The 23,490-nt window shown below is 37.8% G+C and overlaps 1 protein-coding gene across 1 annotated transcript in view; it reads right to left on the bottom strand.

The window, feature by feature from the left end:
- Nucleotides 1-23,490, bottom strand: part of SLC44A1 (solute carrier family 44 member 1) — a 67,398-nt gene that overhangs the window by 21,652 nt on the left and 22,256 nt on the right. Inside the window, exons 4-6 of the mRNA XM_053931547.1 lie at nt 19,085-19,221; nt 6,085-6,178; nt 1,142-1,311 (exon numbers count right to left, since the gene is read on the bottom strand). Of these exons, the coding sequence (XP_053787522.1) occupies nt 1,142-1,311; nt 6,085-6,178; nt 19,085-19,221 (401 nt within the window). The remainder of the gene's footprint in view (nt 1-1,141; nt 1,312-6,084; nt 6,179-19,084; nt 19,222-23,490) is intronic.

The raw sequence follows: 23,490 nt of genomic DNA on the forward strand, positions 1-23,490 counted from the left end.
ACTCTAACTGAACAGTAGCACAACAAATCAGCCACTAGCTTTCAGATTTCAAATGCTTTTCTACCATTATTACCAAATACTGAAGCTGTCAAGATGTAAAAATAAACAGCTTTCCAGCTACAGTTGAAAAAAATACACAGTGGTCTTCTGTGTGTGTGTAGAGGGGGTTAATGGTATCTAGCATCCTCTTCTTTTTCCTTTCCTTTTCTCTTTCTTCTCCCCTGCCCTTTTTTTTTAACCACAAAAGCAAACTGAAAACAAAGGACCCCCCATATCTGATACAGCTTTGCAGTGTTTCTTTCTAAATAATACACCACCCATAGGCATAGCTAATATCATGATCTTGTCATTTTAGGATTTCAGATTTTATACTTTGTATGAGTAAAATGACTCACTAGGAAAGCAATTTATGTCCGTGGGCAACATTCCACCTCAAACAAGAGGACTTTGTTAAAAAAGCTCTTCAGTGTAGTGCCAAGTGTCATTTAATAGGCTAGAGGCATCTCGCAGCTATAGAAACAATTAGCACCTCTGTACTAATTGTGTATTTCCAGCTCTTCAGAAAAGGCTGAGATTTTCAAAGACCTGAAGCTTTTAATTTTGAAGGAAGGGGAAGAAGGAGGTAACATACAATGCAAAAAATGGGCACCTAATTTTCTTGTTTTCACTCTTAAAGTTCTCATATCTTTGCGCAGGTATGTTAAATGAAACAAAATCCCTACATCCAACTGGTGTGTGCTACTTTGCATTTCTCAACCTGTCCTTTCTATTTGTAAAGGGTTTATTTGGACTTGAGTTGGTAGAAGATGACTACTGCAAATGGGAAAGGGGAATACTATTTAAAAAAATTAAGAAAAAACCGATGCACTCTTAACTATATCAAAACTAATGTTGGCTAAATAGCAGCCATATATCCTCTATCTCATAATCAGTGTAAGAAAAACAAAACCAGGAATGCATATGTATATTACTTAAAACAAGTTACCCACCTCTCAAATAAAATTTTAAAAAGCATTCTGAATAATTTTCTAAGGGATTGTTGCTATTATACAGGTTTTTTGCTCATATTGTGTTTAGAGTGTGTTAACAACCTCCTAATGGAGTACACTAAGAAATAGCTAATAATGAGAAAAACAATTACCTAGTGATAACAAGCAAAGTCCCATTATAATCTTTTTGCTGGTCATAACTCCACTAATCAGCCTGTGTAAGACACTACTGTCACTGACAAAGGTGATCAGGGCCTCTGCAAACTTGGCATAGCAGGAAATGTTCACAGGAGCACAGCGATGGAAGAATGGAATAGGTGCACTGGTGACACAAGAAAAAAAAATCAGAAAAAAAATTACTCCTACTTAATATAAATGCCACATCAACACACAAATGAAAGGTGAATAGATGCAATCATTCTACCCTTATAACATCATAACCAGAAACCATGTGTTGAATGCACAAGTGCTGCTGAAATGAGGATGATCATAATGAAAAGTGATGCAGTTCTTACAAATAATCCTGTGAGGCTGGAGTGTACATTCCAATAGGATATTATTACCCTCCCACCCTTAAATGACAAGGCGCAGAAAGTATATGTTCCTATTTCCACTTAAATGTCTTTCTTTCAAGTGTCAGGTGGTGAACCAGCAGCTGAAACAATGCGTTTCACTCATGTTAGAATGGAATACTGGTCCATATTTGCAGCAAAAGAAATTGCAGAATAACAATACTCTTCTTGAGAGTATATATTTTGTGGTAAAAGACATCAGCATTCTCAACTGCTGCCAAGCAAAACAAATGTATTTATTCCTAGTCTTTCCCCATACTAAGCTTGTTCTTGCATTGAATATTACAATCACAGTGTTTATATTCATTAACTTTGTTAAAACTATTGAGACTATGCACTAAACTTTGCAGAATGCTCTGAAAAACCTACTATCAAAAGAAAGATACAAGAGAGCATAAACTTTCCTTTAAAAGTGGGTAATTTTGTTTTCTAAATGTCTCCCATTTAGTAGCAGTCTGCCTTGGTCATAAAAACTATGTCAGATCTCAAAGTGGCCTATTACATCATTTGGTCCATTCCCAATTACATTTCAAATATGAATTACATGTTCCTTCCTGTAATTGGATCCAATGAAAAAAATGTATTTTCTATTGTTTCGTCTGCCCAATCTTCCTTACTTGAAAGATTTCAGTGGACTATACCAGCAATGAACATAATCTTCTGCAGTTTCCCCACTTCAGCAATGACCTATAAATCAACAATTTTCTGTCCTCAATAACTATTTTTAAGGTCGTGTCTTTCTAAAATTCTAACTACAATTTTAAATACATAGTGAATAAACCAGCTGCCTTAGGCACATATTTCCCATCCATTGTTTTTCTGGGGAAAAATGATGACATGTTGAAAACCATTAAAGTGTAACTATTCTGTAAAGAAATTGGGAGAAATTATGATCACCTGCCATTTCTAGGTAATTAATTAATAGGGCCTAGGTTTTTGTTTAAAGTCACTGATGATTGCAAATTTTATGGTTCTAGGAGTGCTGTGTTGAGTAGGCAAATCCATTTGGAGATGCTCATATTGATGGTCTGCTTTTGTGTAGGAATGAATACAGCAGTTAAGCACAGCAAAGTAATTGTGTATTAGTCACAGTTGTTAAAAAACAAACTTATAGTGATGACTGCCCTACTTAAAAGGCAGCCCAGGTATCCTCTTAGCCTCTTAAAACATAACCTATTTTGGAATACTGTTGGTTCATTATATGCCATATTACTGAAAAAGACTGAAATTTGAGAGGTTTATTTAATTGTTAATTGCTACAACTTTACAGAAAGCCTAGAGCATTTGTAAATTGTCACTACCAGAAACACTAAAGCCCAAATTTTGAAGTGGGAGTAGGCAAAAGAATGTTATTCCTGCATCCAAATACAAAAATATTCACTTTGAAAAGGGAACTAATGGGATTAAAGTATTCTTCCAAAATATATCCCAATGAAAGAAAATATGCTTTTTGCATCAGAGTTTGTAGTAGTCATCTAATATCTCTTAACCTAAAGCAATTTCACTACCTATTTTAAGTTACCTATTTTTATGTGCAGTAATTAATTACTAAGTTTGTTTTAATTAATAAAAAAAAAAAGGCTAATGGTTCCTACAAGCTTTCTTAAGTAAATGGGATTCCTGAGAATCCACTTTTGAGATCTGCTTCTGCTCCAGTGGTTCTGACTGAATGAGTAGGTGAGGTAAAGTGTCCCAATATAAAACACAATAATGGATCTATTCTCTATGACCTGTGCTATTTTATATGAACTCTTGATTATATCTTGGTATATTACCTACTGAAAGGAATTAGAAATTTCTAAGAATAGCAACATGATGCTTAATCATAAACAAGAATGAATTAAGTTCAAGCCAGCAGATGATGGTCTCAGAATCTGTACTTTTAAAGCATTATTCAAATGAAGTTAGGAGATCCATCTGATTACTCAAGTATTAGATTTCAAAGAATTTTTTCCTCTCACTACTACCCCTGTGTATGTACAGGGATAGTACAGCAACCTGTGAAAGGGGAGGGAGAGTCCAGTTGGAATAACACTACTAGCTGCTCTTTATAACCTCTACAGGGCAGTCCCTTGGCAGAGCTCAGCACAGCTGGTTTATAGATAAATGCTGCAGGGGACTGGACAGGTTCTCTTCCAGGGTCCTCTAGACATCCAGTCATGTCTACAGAGGCTCTAGATCTAGATGGGGTGTGGAAGAAACACATATTGCTAACTGCACTCCTAGACTGTACTGCTCTGTCAAAGCTGGACATAATACCTTGAAGATGGATGATAAGAGTCCATTGACAACCTCAGCTGAAGGCTGTGAAGAAGCCTGGTCATCAAACAGAAAAGATCAAGGGACAATCTTCACACCATATGCTACTTCCATCCCATGGAACTAATGGGATTCAGAGGGTTCATAACTCTTGACAGACTGCACTGGTTTTAGCTGGGATAGGGTTAATTTTCTTCACAGTGGCTGGTATAGAGCTTGTTTGAATTTGTGTTGAACACAGGGCTGATAATGGAGAGATGTTTTTGTTATTGCTGAGCAGGGCTTACACAGAGCCAAGATTTTTCTGCTTTTTGCACTGCCATGATGGCAAGGACATTGGGGGTGTATGGGAAGTTGGGAGGAGACACAGCCAGTACAGGTGACCTAAACTGACCAAAGGGATATTCCAAATATGGCATCATGCGCAGGATATAAAAAGGGGGAAAGAAGAGGAAGAAGAGCATGTTTGAAGTGACGGTGTTTGTCTTCCTAAATAATTGTTGCACGTGATGGGGCCCTGCTCTTCTGGAGATGGCTGAACACCTGCCTGCCCATGGCAAGTAATTAATTAATTCCTTGTTTTGCTTTGCTTGCATGTGCAGCTTTCCTTCCCCTATTAAACCATCTATATATCAACCCACAAGCTTTTTACCTTTTACCCTTCCAGTTCTCTCCCCAGACCTGCTGGTGGGGAAATGAGCGAGTGGCTGTGGAGGTCTGGGTTGGTGGTTAAACCATGACACAGATCAAATGTGACTGTTAGGTAAGTTCTTCCTGAATGCCTCAGTCTACAAGATGTTGGATTTTCATTTGGTTATCTCAACAGGATTACATTTCTCCTTCAAATTACACTTACTCAAATAATTAAACTATAGAAACCTGAAAATCAGTGGTTTACAGATACAACGTTGGCCTTTTTTGCCTTAGGGCATTAAGTTCAGACTTTTCAATTTCAAAAATGCTCAAACGTATCATACATTTAAGTAATACCTTATCAAAAAGGGAAAATACTCCACCTACACAATAGTTTATTTAAAATAACATGAGGTAGTTTTTTATGAGGAATTTACATAGCATCATTAGAGCTCTGATACATTGTTCTATCCTTCTGTTTTCTTACTGAGCTATATTCATTGAGACTGAATGATGTGAGAATACACAATGAGAAGTCAATATAATTCTGGCAAAAATTAGGACTAACAAGCCTTTTCAGTATGCAAGCTGGTACTGAAGTTTTCATTTGTTTTTGTATTACTGCTGTAACAGCTGGCTAGCTACATGGAATATTAATCTATATTGGGAAAAGTAAAAAATTGTTAATATTTCAGCTGCCATTAATTGTCACTATAATATTAAAAAAAGATTCAGTGGAGAGGCTACCATGTATACAAGAAAGACTTAAAATCAGAGTTTGTAGAACTGACACAAATATAACATTTAAAAAAACATAGCAGAAAACTATGCATAAGAAAAGACTCTGCATTTACCACTCACTACTAAGTATATTTGAGAAGCTAAATTTTGAGAAAACACAACATGGGTCTTCTCAAGTTAGTGCAATAACTGACAGAAGACTGTGTACAACAGCTAACAGATCACTTCTTTTCTCAGCAATGCTCATCTCCACAGGTCCAGGCAGCACAGCTAGAAGAGTTTATGAAGCTATGATCTTTCCAATCCTATTTCACAAACAGCAGTCTAATGTAACACTTAAAAAATAAACCTCAAAATGATCTGTTAATAAAATACAGCCCTCTTTTTGGTATTCAACTATCCTTATATTAGTCATTTGCAGACTGAAAGAGTAAAAAATGAAGCAATTTGCATCTATCTGACTGGCGGAGATAAGGTATAAGAAATGAATGCTGCAGAGAGCTGTGCATCCCTACATAATTTTTCCTCCCAAAGATTAAAAATGTTCCACGATTGTCTCAGATCTGCATTGCCCATAGACAGCTGGCTGTAGATAGGGTAAAAGGCAGTAAAACAGCTGATACTTAAAACAGTGTCAGTCACATCAGGTAAGAGAATTTGAAGATATCAGTTCAATAGTTTCAGTAATACATACATAGATAATTTGGGGTTTTCTTTGACTATTATTTTCATTACCTTTTAAAAAATAACATTTTAGAAATATATACAATAATACACTAAAACATATATCTGGTAAGAGTGAACATGTGTTGGTATTTTCTAAAGAACTGTCATGATCAAAACAAATCTCTGCTCCCTCCACCCCAAATCAGAAAACTTGATCATATTACCTCTCTGGAACAGGATATTTAGGACATAACTTGGCAGCCCTTGGGTCTGTTGTATATTCTGATGGCTGTAGTTCATAGCTACAGAGCGTGGATCCTGTTGAAAAGTAAAAAAAATATTGGTATGGAAAACAAATAAAAAACAAACATGAATATTCTTTGTAAACAGCATTAAAATTGATACAGGTGCTAATTCTGTACCTCCTCATGTGATTACCATAAAGCTTTGCTACAGTTCCTCCTGTAATGTGGTAAATCAAGTCCAACACAGTAGTCAGTAGAATACAATTGCACTCTCCATCTAGCTTTGAGTTTTTCAAAGTTTGAGTATTTGAGTGGAAAAGACTAATTCATAATGTGGTGTAAAAGAGGACACAAAATGCTTTCAAGCCCCCCTCCCCTACTATTCCACCATGTTTTTCTTGATCATTTTTAGTGCATGAACATTGCATAACACAACATTTATGATAGAAATAAAACATTCCTGGGTTTGCAGGGTTTTTTTGTGTGCGTGTATTCAAAATATGACTGGTCTATAGATTTCAGGGACAGGAACAAAAAACCCAAATTGATAAAGTTAGAAAGTTGGCTGAGAAATAACAGAAGAACTGCATTACATATCCAAAGCTTCTAAAAAGCTGAACTCTCCCCATAAACAAATTGGTACAGCACAGTAAAGATCAAGTTGTCTGTAACAAAATTCAAACTTAAATTAAGTTTTCCTTTGTACCTGACACTTGCCTAATGGAAGTGCCTTACCCAGGAGAGATTTCTTTCAATTTATCTATAATGAAGACACTGAACATCTGACCCAATGCTTCAACCTTGAAATCAACAACTTCCAGATCATACTGGAGCCCTGGTATATCAGCAACTGCAGAGGTAAGGAAGCCTCCAATGATAAAAGCTGCCTATCCAAAGATGAATTTCCTTTCAAGCTTCTTTCCTAATAGATTGCTTACTTCTAAGTGCAAGGGCTTTTAATACATAGCTTTCAGTGGCCTTTACCCCTGTGCAATACACTAAGGACTTAGCTGAATTTTGATCATCGATATAAATATTAAATTCTTTCCATTAATAAAGTCCCCTCTTCAGAATAGCTTGTAGAATACAGTTCTGCAATACAGTTTGTAGAATACAGTTCTGGATCTGGATAATACATATACACTATTACCCAAAATAAACCAAGAATTTTGACAAACAGCTTTATCTTGCTACATTTCTACCTCTATGAAGAGACCTCTTCTATTCACAGACTGAAAGAGCAAAGAGCCTACTTATCTGCCTCAGCTGCTCTCTGTCTAATGCAGTCTCTGGAACACTATTTAAGTACCACTTAACTACTACCAAAGTAGTTTTTTGGATGCCAGTCCAAACAACCAAATGTACGATTAAAGAAAGATCTCCTACAAAGAGAAGTTATGATGTGAAACATCTGAAATGCATTTTTAATTATACTGTCAATATGAATCATTATGCCTCTGTTTGCTTACGTGGAAAACATGGCATGATATAAACATAAACAGACATCACAAAAAACATTCCTTAGATCTTAGTTGTAAATGAAACATCTAAAATGTATCTAAATCTACAGGTTTTTCTTACAAACAGAAAGAAAAAGAGAATTGCAGATATTGTCATTTATTTTGCTTTGAATATAAGTCAAAGGATAAGTTATAAACATGGCTGACAGCCAGCTGAGCCAGCTGTGCCCAGGTAGCCAAGAAGACCAATGGCATCCTGGCCTGTAGCAGTAATAGTGTGGCCAGCAGGACCAGGGCAGGGATTGCCCCTCTGTATTTGGCACTGGTGAGTCCATGCTTTCTATCCTGTGTCCAGGTCTGGATGCCTCCCTGCAGAAGGACGCTGAGTTGCTGGAGCGTGTCCAGAGAAAGGCAATGGAGCTGGTGAAGGGTCTGGAGGGTCCTATGAGGACTGGCTGAGGAAGCTGGGGTTGTTTAGCTGGGCGAAAAAGAGGCTTGGGGTGACATTATCACTCCCTGAAAGGAGGCTGTAGCCAGGTGGGGGTTGGCCTCTTTTCACAGGTAACAAGACAGAGGGCAAGAGGAAATGGCATCAATCTGTGCCAGGGAAAGTTTAGACTGGGTATTAAAAGTAATTTTTTCACCAAAAGGTTTGTCAAACATTGGAACAAGCTGCCCAGGGAAGAAGTTAAGCCCCCATCCCTGGAGGTAACTAAAAGATGTGGAGATGTGGAGCTTAGGTAAATGGTTTAGTGGTGGACTTGATGATCTTAAGGGTGTTTTCCAGCCTTATGACTCTCTGGTTATGATTCTATGGTGAGAATAAGGAGCTCTATAGGAAGAAGAGGGATATGTGTTACGTGAACAAGTGTATCTAGATTCACGATACACAGTGTTTGGGGCCAGCTTGGCCATTCTGCCAAGTGACCAGTGTGAACTACAGTTTAAGTATCTTATGTGAAGGCCACCACATCTAAACAAGCCTAAGGGACAGGGCTGGTCTGTGGATGCCCATGCTCCCTTTGACTTCTAGCAGTTCAGGCATGAGAGAAAAAGGGCAGGATTTACTATGGGGAGGAAAGGAAACTCTTTGTAAAAATGCGCATCTGAAAACCTGCTTGGATCACAAATGTAAATGAAGCAAAATCAAATTACAGATCCCAATGTGCATACAGGTCACAAGCCATTCAAGTAAGACCTGTAGGGTAACCCAATACACTCCTGGCTGTAGAGCAAGCTGGAATCACCTAGACAGATCCCTCTGGAAGCCAACAGTATATTCCCTCCTGTCATGCCTGACAACTCAGGCTGCCACTACCATGTCTTATCTGGGAACTGCTTTTGGACTACTCTGGATCTTTTCCCTTTAAATGACTACCTCACAGCACACTTCTTTACTCACAGTCAAGCAGAAAAATATTTTCATGGAGCTTGTCAAACAAAGCATAATAACTACCCTGACTTTAAAGAAACTACAAGTCCCATAGCTGAAACAACGTCCATGAGATTATTTGTCCTTTTATCCCAAATAATTAGAAACTCTACCTATTCCCATAAATATTTATTTATTTATAATCTGAAAACCTTCTGACTTCTCTAATACTGTGTAGGAGACCTTTAGAACTCAGATGTTTGCTTGAATTATGTCACTTTACACTTAAAACTGATTTCTTCACAAGAGTGTGCATCACTGAATAGAAGTTTACATTTTCTTGGGTGAGAGAGAAGAATGAACGGCATTGTCAAACCTTCCACTCTATATTCATTACTCTGGGTTAGCAGGGACTGGCACAGCCAAGCTTTTCGTTACTGTTCAAGTTGGTAAAGCTGGAAAGAGTTGAAGGAAACATTTGAGTCGTCTACCTTGCTGAGATAATTAGTTCACCAAAGACACTACTTTTATTCCTAAATTAGTATCACTCAAATATTTCAAAACCAGTATGAGCAGGATACAGAGAACAAACTAAAAGATCATTGATATAATACACCCTTTCTTCCTACAGCAATTTACATATTTCTTCTGGAGAAACCCTTAGGCAAATGACATCAAACTGTCCTACAAGGATTGGATTTCAGATCCCAACATGTTGTAACATTAAGAAAAATATGCAGAGGATGAGTGTTTGGGCTATTGGTGAACACACAGTAGTGTGCCCGACCTGTGTGCACACTTTGGTCCCACAATTCTGTATTTGGTGGTTTCACACACTAAGTGATATCATGGAGACATACAACTGTTTCTGTTCCATGGTTTCTTTTTAGTAATTAGAATTGCTCCAGCTACTAGAATATATTGGAGCCATAACTGGAGCAAAGTACCTCAAAAGACAAACTTCCAGCCTAGCTGTAGAAACAATTTTCTACAGTTCTTTTAGAAAACTCTTAGAAACTCTTAGAAAACTCTTTTCTAAGTCTCCTTTCTATTTTGCTGAGGCTTGGATTAGTAAAGGGCTAAACAGCCATTATCTCTGGCACTCATAGAAACAGCTATATTTAGCCCAAGTTTATCAATAAAAATGCTGTAGAAAGCCAGGACTTTTACTTCAAAGATTCTTTCTAAATGAGAAAGCAAAATTTTTAAGGTCTTGTGTGCTCAGAAGACACAGTGCACAAAAGACATAACACTCTGCTTTCCACAGCAATACAGTGAACAGTAAGGTCCAAACTAACTAAAGGTGGTTAGATAAAAATACTTCTAGAGACCAGAGCTCCAGTACAGCTTTCATTCCTGTATTTGCTTTGCTGTAAACCAACAAACAAACCCCTGCTAGAGCAGCATTACTATTCAAGAGTTTACAGCTTGAGAAATGGCAAGATTCCTAAGTCATCCAATAAGAGGAGCAGTCCACAGAGTATACCAATGACATTTACATTCCCTAACTTATAGTAGTGAAAAGTGTACCAGGGGTTTTGGATTCCATTCTGAGAGTTCAGCAGTGTCTATCCATCTATCAACACTTATTAACAGCAACTAAAACAAGGACTTCCAGATCTAGAAACATGGACTCATATTCAGAGTCAAGGATTTAAGCATAAAAATACAAAACTATGCAGAGCCAACAGGGATAGCTTCAGTACCAGGAGCAGCACAGTCACCTTAGGAGTTTAGGAGTATGTTCTTTTAAGTTACAAAGACCTCCAAGCGGCTCCACATATCCCTTCTCACATGCATGTGGCAAAGCACAGCCTGAGACTATAAACCACAGTTTTGATAATCTATATGAACTTCCATTCTTATATTGTGCATGTATTGTGCACTTACATGGCATGACACATGTAATATGTTTAATGATTTCTTTGCCTGTGTCTTTCACACTGGTGATGAGCCTAGAAGGTCCCAGTGCCCAGAGCTGGAGGACCATGACTGGAAGAATGATAAACTCCTAGCTGACCCCAAATTTGTGTGGGATCTGCTGCTCAAGCTGGATCCTCATGTATCTATGTGGCTTCATGATGGCATTCATCCAAGAATACTCAAAGAGCTGGTTGATGTCATTGCAAAGCCTCTATCAATTAGTTTTGAACAGTCTGGGGAGTTCCCAGCTGACTGGAAGCTGGCTAAGGTTGTCTCAATGTTCAAAAAGGGCAAGAAGGATGACCCTGGAAAGTACAGGCCTATCAGTCTCACTTCAGTGCCCAGTAAAATTATAGAGAAGATAATCCTGGGAGATCTAAAAAACACCCGAATGACACCACAACCATTGTCACAGCCAGCACAGCTTCATGAGAGGAAAGTCCTGCATGTCCAACATGACTGCCTTCTAGGACAGGCTGGTTGATCATGGGAAGCCAGTTAATGTGCTCTTTTTGGATTACAGTTAAGTTTTTGATACTGTCTCTCAGAGGACCCTTCTGGAGAAAATGTCCAGCCCACAGCTGAATAAACACATCATGAGGTGGATGAGCAGCTGGCTCACAGGTCAGGCACAAAGGGCTACAGTGAATGGGGTGACATCAGAGTGGTGTGACCCATCACTACTTGGGTTACACAGGGCTCCATCCTTAGAGCTCTGTGCTCTTCAACATCTTAATAAACAACTTGGACTCAACACTCAAAGGCCCAAAATAAGTTTGTTGGTGATACAAAATTGGGAGGAGCCTCTCTACAAGCAGAGGCCTTGTAGAGAGGAGTCAATAAACGACAGGGCTGGGAAATTAGCAACTGTATGAAATTTAAGAAAGATAAGTACTGGATTCTGCACATAGGACAGGGAAACCCTGGATGTATGGACAGACTGGGGAATAAGACCCTGAAGAACAGTGCTGCAGAAAGGGACCTGGGGGTCACTGTCAAGGGCAAGTTGAACATGAGTCAGCAGTGGCATGGCAGCCAAGGGGGCCAGCTCTGTCCTGGGATGCATCAGGCACAGCATCACCAGCTGGGCAAGAGAGGCAATTGTTCTGCTCTGCACCCCAGCCTCACCTCAAGTGCTGGGGGTAGTTTTGTGTGCCAGAAAATAAAAAAGATACTAAGTGCTGGAAGAGTGGCCAAAGGAGGGCAACTGAGATGATGAAGGGACTTGAGGAGAAGTTGTGTGAGAAGTGGCTGAGGTCATTCTGTCGTTTCAGCCTGGAGGAGACTTCATCACAGTTTGCAACTTCCTTGTGAGGGGAAAAGGAGGGGCAAGCACTGATCTCTTCTCTGCAGTGACCAGTGACAAGACCTGAGGGAATGGCCTGAAGTTGTGTCAGGGAAGGTTTAGGTTAGGTTCACCCAGAGGGTGGTTGGGCACTGGAACAGGCTCCCCAGGGAAGCGGTCACAGCACCAGCCTGACAGTTCAAGTAGTGTTTGGACAATAATATCATGTACATGGGCATGATTCTTGGGGTATCCTGTGCAGAGCCAGAAGGTGGACTTCATGGTCCCTCATGGGTCTCCCAAATTCAGCATATTCTATAGTGATTGATAACTGACTTCTAAAAAGCCATATGATGAAGCAGACCTTTCATTTGAAAACTTCTTATTTCATTGCCTCCTTTACAAGTAACATCCTATTAGTTCATTAAGTTCTCTGACACAGGAATAAAACTCACAGACAAGAAATGTGCAGAAATGTTAGCAGCAATGAGACTTAAAATCACAACTCCTCACCTCTGGACTTTCAGCCCAGTTCTAAACCCCCTTGAGTTCTCAGTTTTATGACTGAGTTCACCAATTTAAACTTAGTTAACATTGTGAATACATGACTCACAGATGATTATGCTTGACCAACCAACCCATGAAATAAAGGCTAGAGTATGATATTGATACTGACAGAGGTGAAGCTCCCAGGCTCTCACAAGGATAAAATTCTCAACACTTCTCTACATTTCTCACCCCAGAATTTTCCTGAAATCTATCTGTCAAACTCTATCAGCTCTAAACTGTTAATCTGAAACATTCAAAGCTTCATGCAATGAGGCAGCTTGGTACACTATCAATAATTGGATATTACCTTAGCATATTATAGATTAGCAATGCGGCATAGAAAAGTGGTAGCTTAAAATACCATCTCATGTATCTGGTTGCTGCAAATTCCAGAGCCAAAAACCACAGAACTGGTAGGACGCCAAATACTACTTCCACACAAGGTGGTAGTTACTATCCTTTGCTGAGTTCTGTCAGTAAGAGAACAATGCTGCTGACCCCAGAAAAAGCATGCTTATGGCAAGAAATTACATGATCTCTCTTCACTGACTCCTGTCAAATGGAAAAAGGTTCATATCACCATGAAACAAACCACATTGTGTTGACCAGACTTTCTTTATTCTTTGACTGCTAGGCCTGACAATAGTAATTATAACCAATCTACAACTATAGGAAATAATTCTACTCAGAACACAAGCACTAAGCACAGAAGTTTAGGATTGTATAAATTTCCTATTTACCTATTTTAGAATAAAAACATTCCAAGAGCAGACACATTTGATGCTTCATTTAGGAATGAAATAGCATTTAGTTATGCATATATTAGCATCAGAGCTGGAAATGATCGAGAAAACAAGAATTCCACTTAGCCAGAGATTTAATGGGGTCTAAAGTATCAGATAAAGTGAAAGCCCCAGAGGATTGCACAAACATACCTAAACATTGCTGCTATGCCTTTTGCAAACTGAGCAGGAATAGAGATAGAAGACCAAATAAGAATAGAGCTGAACCTTGACACCGAAATCTGATTTCTGGACCCTAGCAAAATAGTGATGCCTTAGGATGAGCAAAAAGGCATAGAACAGACCACTTTGCAGTCAAGACTTCTCAAATTAATATGACAGAATTGTTCTAGAAAAGAAAAGCTTCATTCACTTCAGCTACCCACTGCTGCCTTCCAGAAGCACAACATGTTTTTTAAAGAAAGAAAAGTAAGGTTTATATGTATCTTTAGTTCTAGTTGTTGCAGAGAGACACACCACCACTTGTTTAAAACAATGAGCATCAAAGGGCAGGAGAAAGTACAGGTGCTTTTATAGATAAATATGGAACTGAAGTGAAAGTAAGCATTCTCCAATGCTTGCAAGAATATTCCAAGAAAGATCCATCACAAAATCCCATTAGTTAGATCTTCAAAATCTCTAGAATTGAAGACCACAAAGAGAACTACTGTGATAGATATTACAACATGCTATTACAAATAAGAGTATGGAAAAAAGAAAATCATAGATTCAGGATTTATGTATCTATACATATATGTATTTTGAATTGTAATTAAAAAAATAAGACAACACTCTTCACTTTATCCTATTCTTATTAACAGTACAGAGAATTGAAAAATATTAATTTACCTATTCCTTGACTCGTATTTCTTCCAGTGTTAAATAAAATCAGCTACTCTGGAATCACATTAATCCATCTAGTCTAGTAGCACATGTTTCTCCTACTGTATCTTTAGCTCTGCACAACTTAAAACTTAAGGATGTTCTTCAGTGCTAACTAAATACCCAAACAGAGTTTGTATTTTCTATTCTAAGATAATTATTCTAAGAGTTTACCTTTTTTGTTTTTAAAACATCCTCATGGCAATTAACCCTAACTTGTGTACAGAAAAATCTGTCTCTTTGATGCTTAGTGATTTCATTTTGATCTCTAGTTTCACATTACTCAGGTTATAAGATGAAGGAACAATAATTTTTCAACCTTCTCTAAGATATTCCTGCTTTTAATGATCTATTCTTCCTGATAGTTTTCTCTTTTACAGACAGAGGAAATCACTCGTCCTTTTATAATGATAATGCTTGTTTCCCTTCTCAGTAAGCATATATATATATATATATATATATATATATATATATATATATACACAGTAGGTGAATACATGCTGAGAATATACATATGCATGTTTGTGTACAAAAGACTAGAACACAAGCATTTATGATGCCAACATAGCAGGAGTTTACACAAAATGCAGTCCCTCTTCACAATTCATAAAAATTACACTTTCAGACAATGCTGTGCCTCCAACTTAATCCTCTGTGAAACTACTGAGGATCACAAATTTCTCCCCCAAGTATAAATAACCACTTTGAATTAAAACACTATATGCATAACAATAGGTTCCCACCCCTTCATTCTGGGGGCATTCCTTTAGATTTGACATTTTATTCCACTGCATATTTATTCCACATAATTCTAAATAATTCAGTAGTCACAACAAGATTTATAACCTCACTGTTTCTTCCCCTTTCCAAATGGTTTATTAATGCAATCAGTAACACAACACAGCATTATTGGAGGACTCCACATGCTGGCACTTTCTGTTGAGGAAACAATTTCATTCTAACTAAAGGATACATTTCCAATACAATACAAACCTGATGGACAGGTCAGGTAACAAGATAGAGTACCAACAGATGACTCTGTATCTCAAAACTGCTCATAATGTACTTTTACTCTAGTTGATTAAAAAAATGACACTCAAAATTAACATGCCCAGGTTTCCAAAGACCTGTGGGTGCAGAATTGCTTTAAGCATAAGGTAGCTGTAACTAACACAGTACCTCGTACTTCAAGAAAATCACGAGCAAAGGATTTAAAAGTTTTAAACAGCATACTTTCACTGAAAACAAAGGCAGGGGGAACAAGACCAGACAAAAAATGTCAGAAGCTCACAGCGACCCACGTAACAGCTATTTCTAAAGCAAAGTGCCAATAGAAACTGCAAAGGTGTCAAGGGACACATGAATATGTCATTATCTTCAGACAAAAGAAAAATCCTTTTGTTTCCCCTGTGGTTCCTTCTAATAGGTCAGAGATATCACCTGCTCTGACTTAGCAGACTGATTTCCTGTATTGATCTCTTTCAGATCAGTCTCTATAGCAAACTTAATGGAGCATTCCCTCTGGCTCTATGTCCACACAGACCACTAGCCTGGTCTAGCTACAGAATTCTGACAGCCAAGATGCAGCAAAATAAAAATTTCATTTTAGGTTTCTAAATATGCACCCAGTTATTTAAACAATGAATAGGAATAGCAGTTCCCACACTGAGTAGACACTATAGTTATCACTGAATTAAACACAACAGACATTATAGCCACCTGTCTAGTGTTTCTCTTTAATAATGACATTTTATTATTCATTTGGCACAGTCATAGATTAATTATATCTTCAAGGATATTTCAAAATGCTTTAGCAAGTCCTTGAAAACATCACTGCAGTATTTCATGGATGTTTAGTTTTGAAGCATCAATTTGGTTTCTGGGGAAAACAGCTTTCAGTCACACTACTCAAAATACATAATTTTTTAAGGGTGAAGACCAACAAAAACACTGAATCACAAGTACTCAGTGCCTGAGGTGTTCTACTGAGTGAGAAAATCCTGGGGAGAGCAACAGCAGTCAGTTCACAACATATAACATTCTCAGATGTGTCCAACCGTTAGCTCTACAAACTCAAGTTCCAGCATGGCTGTTTGAGATTTAATGTTTGAGATTTAACGTTTCTCAGGTAATATTGCACCTTCCTGTGCCACTTCCAGGAGTTGTACCAGAATATTTCTATATTTTACAGCTTGCACGTCTGTACAAGTCAAAGGTCTGAGTGGCCAAGTGCCCAGCTTTCTCTTTCCCTTTTTCCTCCTCTTGCAAAAGGTCCCAGTTGGTTCCAGTTTTCTGGGTGTCGATTATTGTGAAGAGATTAAAGGCATATGCTTTCTTCTTTTCTTAAAATCAGCTTGGCTTTGCAAGGGATAGGATTCTTCTTTTTCTTGATGGAAAGGTACTGCAAATGCAGGACCTGACTGTGAGAGGACAAGTGAGGTAGGGGTGGGAGTGAAGTTACCACCCTGAAATGGTGCTGTGTTATTCACAAAATCAGCTCCTTTTCCCAAACTACAGCAGAAGAGCAAGGGCATTATTACTGATTCAGAAAGCTAAAAGGCTGCTTTGTCATGAAACGGTCTTCTTTCCTCAAGCAAGCATTTTCCCTGCCCTAAATGCTTATTTATAATCTCACTCGCAGAACTGCACAACAAACATGAGCTCTGAAACATGTGTTCTGAATCTTTGGGATTGGTAGTTCTGTCCTTTTGTGTTGAGGCAATCAAGTGCATGCCTCACTTTAGTAAAAATACTATAAATGCTAAGCTAGTTGCAAATTGATATGTGGTATTGATAAAATCACGAATCAAAACAAAGGTGTTTTAATATGTTTTACAAGTTCCAGCTCTTGATAAAAATGTTTAGATTAAAAAACACATTTATTTGAACTTACCACACCACCTCTTGATGGGCAACTGAGGCACAACAGGTGATTTCTTTGGGTTGAGGAAGGTTTCTTAAGCCATAATTCCTTTAAGAATTTCAAGGTGCATGGACAAGTAAGGTGATTTCAGGGATGGCATTTGAGCCAGGTGAAAATGGCCAACTCTACAAAAGCAAATGCCACAACCTACACAGTCTGTCTCCAGACAATTGCTGTTTTCAGGATGCAGGAAGGGTTCTGAAATCTAAAGATTTCAGAAAGGCTCAGCAGAACAAAATTAAGAACTGACTGCATTCTTTACCTATGCATTTAAAACATTATGAGATGGTTTTCTTTTTAAATGTTAGAAGTTGTGAGCCTGAGAAAATTTATTACCAATTATCACAAAACCAAACAAATATACCCTCCTCAGAACTTGACAGTTGAACTCTATTTTCTAACTATACATCATCACAAACACAAAAATTGAAGTTAAACTCTTTGCAGTCATGTTCAAAGTCCTCAGATTTCATTATTACTATTACTATTTTTACACAGGAGTCAATGGTTACTTAAAATGGACTGCCAAACCTAATCCTAGTATTAATTAATTTAAATCCACTATCATAGTTACAAACTGAATCTCTGAAAAATTATTCTGCTTACTGAGCATTAGAGTTTTGCTACTAATTCACTGTTCTTGCTCTGCTAAAAGGCTGAGTCACACTTGAACTTTATTACTATATAAATGCAACTGTTAAAATAATCAACAATTAAGCTGTTCATTTGCTGCAAAACATCATTTTTTTGGAACTTCCATAGGTTGGTGAAAATTTAAGCAGGAATATAACCATGACAACATTTCAATATTGAATGACAATATGTCTCTGAATGGTGCAATTTCAGTTATGCAGAGACTTCCTCTATAAAAGGAAAGCTCAGTTTAGTCTAATACCCGTCTTTGACAAGCCAAATATATAATGAAAATTAGGAATTGAACTCATTCATGATTTTGTCCTGCTCTAGCACCAATTTTCATACTTTTGACCAAACTTCTGGAAACCAAAAAAATTGCCTGTCATATTAATTTTTTAAAAATTATCTTTAGGTTTTAAAATCTAAAGCCCTAAGGAAAATAGAATTAGAACAAAGACTCATGAGGACAAGATATAGCATAGCATCTTTCAAGAGGAGTAGTTTTTGTTGTACTTTAAAAGATAGTTATACTGAACATACGTCAGGCACAATTAGTAAGAGATCTGATTTATAGAAACAATTGGTTGGTGATAAAGAAAGACATGTCTGGATTCCATTGCTTCAAGAGGTACTTAAATTCCACCACAAATGGTCTTCACTTCATACTAACAAAGAACTGGTCTGCATTAGTTAAGAAAAACACAGCATGCTCAAAGAAGAAGTAAAGAATGCAAGTGTAGATATTGACTATTTTCACTTGTAATTGACAACATTGCACAGATCACATGAGGTAGCTGTTTCTGCAGCTCTGTGAAAGCTGTGATGCCTCACAGTAGTTCCCACGCATTAGGAAAATGTTCCCATTTGAATAGCTAAAAACTGCTAAAATTTCCTCAAATTAATTTTATATCTTTATTTTCTATGTCCAAAGGTTGGTTACTTATAGACAGACATTCCCTCAAATGCTTGTTACACTTTGTACTTCTATTTTAAAAAATAATCTTTCCAAACTGCCTATCATACTATAAGATACAGTAATGTTTTAGCTTAATGAAAAGAGCATATTATTTCCATTCATATTTCTTAATACATATTTCATTTTTAGCTCACTAATGCATGAGTATTTTTTCAGATCCTGCGAAAATATGAAACCTTTTTTATTCATACCATTAGTTTCTGCAAATTTCTGTATATCAGTCAGAGTTTTCAGTTCTTTCCTTGGGCAAGCTGATACACACAAGGCAAGAGACTTAATCTTCTGATGTACTAGATCAATGTTGCATGGATCCAAGAAGAATACATACCTATGGAAGGAAAAAAGGTAAATTACTTCTATATTAATTAACAATTACACTGAACAAAATTTCAAACTATGGGATTCAGTCAAGACTGAGTGATCCAGTCTACCCAGAAACATATGACATTTTATATTATTGTAACTGTGTGGATCAAAAGAATTTATGTACTCAACATATGCACAACAAATGTATTGGCATTCATATACCTGTGGGTCACACAAAAAGGATATTTAACTCTACCTGATTCAAGTCCATTCAAATGGTGCTACTCATAAAAACAGCAGTAGTCCTACCATGCCTCTTTGCAGATATGAGTCCAAACATTGAAAAACCTTTACTCCAACCTTAAACTTGACTTAGAGAATTCAATCTTTTTAAAAAAAAAGACCCAAAAACAAATAAAGTCACTCTTATTCTGCAAAAACAAAAGGTCCACAGCTATATTAATGAATACACATAATACTAGTAATCAAGAACAGCTTTTTACTATAGATTGATTTTCCACATCATGCCTGAACTGATTATTTTAGTATTTACTTAGAAATAAACTACCTTCAGATACTTTAAGTAGAATTATCTAATATTTAAGTGCAGTATTTTAAAGATATTCCACTTGCTAACTTTTTACAATGAATGTCATTTAAAAACCCAATGTATAAAGTATATATTATAGATTCTTAACTAACATCTCCTGGCTATATATACTTTATGACAAACACTAACCCTACAGAATTTCCACTGATGGTATAATAGAAATTCTTTTCTCTTTGAAAGTTGAACAATTCTTCAATCCCTACAATTCTGCTGATGTACAATGCATTGAAATATTCCCTTCATAGTACCTAACATCATCATATGAAAACACCAGAAATCTGCCATATAAAATGTAATTTCTATTTTGTGTAGTCCTCATGATGGGAATTCATTCTGTAAACAGTAAAAATCCCTCTTGCTCCTAGAAAGACTTAGGTCCTCTTGCTGTCTACTTTTCTATTACCCAGTGTCAGTGTACAAGAATGATTACTACATAGTACAGTCTTCCTTAGAAGTCCATCAAAACTCATGCTGTCTAAATCAACTGTAACATGGTAATAGATTACTTGTATTCTTAAAACATGCCTTTTTTTTTTTTTTTCAACATCTTGGTGAAATTATCCATCCCTATTTATTTTTTACTTATTACACACTACACATCTCGGGACTTCACAGACAGACCACTGAAGTCTGAGAAACAAGTGTAAACATTAAAATTCTGTCACGCCCACACAGTAAAAGTAACCATATGCAAGCAATTTTCCCCTTAACTTCAGTTTTCCCTTAATTTCAAAGAAAATACTCTTGAGTTGATACCAGGACATAAAATAGCTGTTTTAATTGAAGTTCCTCCAGTTGTTACCCCATACAATAAGAGTACATGGCAGGAGAGTGTCTGCTTCTCTAAGGGTATTTGGTCAAAGGAGCTACAAAGCAGAACATACAGAGTCAAACTTGACTGATATGGCAAGGGAGGCTAGGATGGGAACAAATCTGGTCAGTCTCACTAATTGGTAAGGATATGAGGATTATGAAAATGGTAATTTCTCAGTAAGAATATCTGGTTAAGGACTTTGCCAAATTGAGAAAAGGAAAAGGAGGGAGATAGACAGAAAATGTATCCACTTAATGTTAATAAAAACAATAATCAGAAAGAAACCCAGTTAATTGCAATAACTGATGGGCTGTCAAGAAACTGCAGATGGGGACTTCGTGATTGATAGGGATGCAAACTTGTAAGTGCAGAATGTAGGAGGGGTCAGTGGGACCCTGCCAGCAGCTGAGAGAACATGCATGGGAAAGGGTAGCAGACGGGGGTGTAAAAGGGAAAACTTACATGCAAGTTGATGTTGGTCAATACATTATCTAACCTCAGCACCTGATCACTGCAGTCTATCTTGTCCTATTACTAACATTTTTAACTCTCTCTCTGCATAATTCCAGTCTCTATCCCATGTGCATGGAAGCTGCAAGTGCTACAGGGATTAAATGGCAGCTACTGGGGGGACTGACATGGGTGTGAGGGATTTGGTGCCAGCAGCTGGAATCAGACCAGGGGTTTAGGTGCCACAGGACTGTGGTTTTAGCTACCAAAGTGAGTGGGGTCTCAGTGCCAGTGTCAGGGAAGGGTCTTCGCAATGAGCTGCCGGGGTGGGAACAATGTGTGTCCACAAAAAAAGCAGCTATAGAGGTAAGAGACTCAGCATAGGTGGTCACTGCTCTTGTGATGCTGGCTGTTGATGGAGCTGAGCACCTGTACCTTCTCCAGAATGATCTATGCAAATTATAGAATCATAGAAAATCCTGAGTTGGAAGGGACCCACAAGAATCACTGAGTCCAGCTTCTGGTATAGCTCACTAGCAAACTCCAAGCCATATGAGATGGTGAATAGGGAGCTCTAGGTGAGAAGTGTTGGGTGGGCAGAGGGTCTGTGGTGTTATCTGGGGGAAACTGTGGGTCTGGGATGCTTGTGGAATGAGTGCGTAAGTGTTTGGTACTTAGCACCAAACTGGATCAACTGATGAGAAGGGGGAACCCATAAGGTAGATAAGGCGCTCTGCTAGTACTTGGAGAATCTGCAAATGTATGTGAGCTTGTGGACCTGAAAAGTGCCACGTGTGTGCCTAGTGACCTTCTGCCACTGTCAGCCCCTCTTTTTCTGTCACTGTGAGGAGGAGGGGACATGGTGGACTGTGCTTGTGAGTACCACTGTTGAAGGCACACCTTATCATTGCCAGTCTGTGTAACCAGCTACGTCAATGTCCCGTATGTTACTGTCCATCCACATCCCTCAGCCTAGGAAGAGACCCAGGGCTCAGGGAGCTGTAGGACTGGACTCCAGTTCCTGGACAAGAGGGTCCTCTGAATTTCCCTAAGGAAACCAAATCAGGAATGTCACTATTAGCAAGTTAAAACTCATCCCACTTCTACCATGATTTCAATTCAAGGGTCAAGCTATCATTTTAATTGCCAGAATATTTTGTAAAATAAATGCAACAATTCTAACTCAAACCTGGAAGTTTAGAAATACAATGCAATTACAGCATCCTATACAGTTTTGACAGAAGTGTGGACATAGCCTTAAACAGCACACGTAATTCAAACACTGCATTGTATGGTGCACTGAAAGGAGCTGCACAGAAAACTCCAGGCTATCAAATCTGTGGCCTTGGAAGACACAAGTAAGATAAGTAAGATTATTTTTACTTCATTGCAGCTAAAACAAGAACCAAAATTCAAGGAACCAGCATTACAGAAGAAAAGTTAATTTTTTTTGTTTCTAAAGCTTACATGTAGAAAATAAGTGATTTTACTGCAGAAAATTTCATACTGTGTCACCACATGACATGTTTTGTTTCCCTCTAGAAGAATATCATTACATGCTTTGTGCTGCAATTTCAGTTATTTGCAATCAGCAATAGACTAGTTTTCTAATAAGGAAATAACATATCAGCAATACAAAGACAGACATAAACTAAGTAATCATATTGTTAGAGATGCTTCAACACTGCAAATGAAAATATGCTTGCTATTTGAAAATCAATATAGTAGACTTACAACATATGCACGTTTATGCATCTTTATGAAGTATCAGTCCTGTAGAGAAGGACCTGGAGGTACCAGTGCATGAAAAATTGGACATGACCTGGCAATGTACACCGGCAACCCAGAAAGCCAGCTGTAACCAGGGTTTCATAAAAAGAAGCATGACTAGCAAGGCAAGTTTTACTCTGCCCTCAGGGGGGTTCCCCAGCTGCACCCAGCTCCAGGATGCCTGGAGGAAAGTATAGGAAAGACATGAACAGTTCAGAGAAGACCCATGAAAATGATGAGAGGGATGGAGCATATGAAGATGTGCTAAAAGAGTTGGGACTGTTCATCTGGGAGAAGAGAAGGCTGTGGAGACACCTTTTGGCAGCTTTCCAGTATTTATAGGGGGCTTCTGTAAAAGACAAAGTGACTTTTCACACAGGCAAATAGTGAAAGGATAAGGGGGATAGCTTTAAAGTAAAACAAGGCATAATTAGAATGATAGAATAATTTTTGTTGAAAAAGACCCTTCACATCATCTACTCTAACAGTAAATACACTGCCAAGTCCACCACTAAACGTCCCTAAGAGCCAAATTGACACATCTTCTAAATACCTCCAGGAATGGTGACTTAACCACTTCCCCAGGCTTGATAACCTTTTTGGCAAAAAACTTTGTCATAATGTCCAATCTAAACCTCTCCTTGCAC

The sequence above is a fragment of the Vidua chalybeata genome, chromosome Z (genome assembly GCF_026979565.1).
Source record: "Vidua chalybeata isolate OUT-0048 chromosome Z, bVidCha1 merged haplotype, whole genome shotgun sequence".
Classification (NCBI taxonomy): Eukaryota; Metazoa; Chordata; class Aves; order Passeriformes; family Viduidae; genus Vidua; species Vidua chalybeata.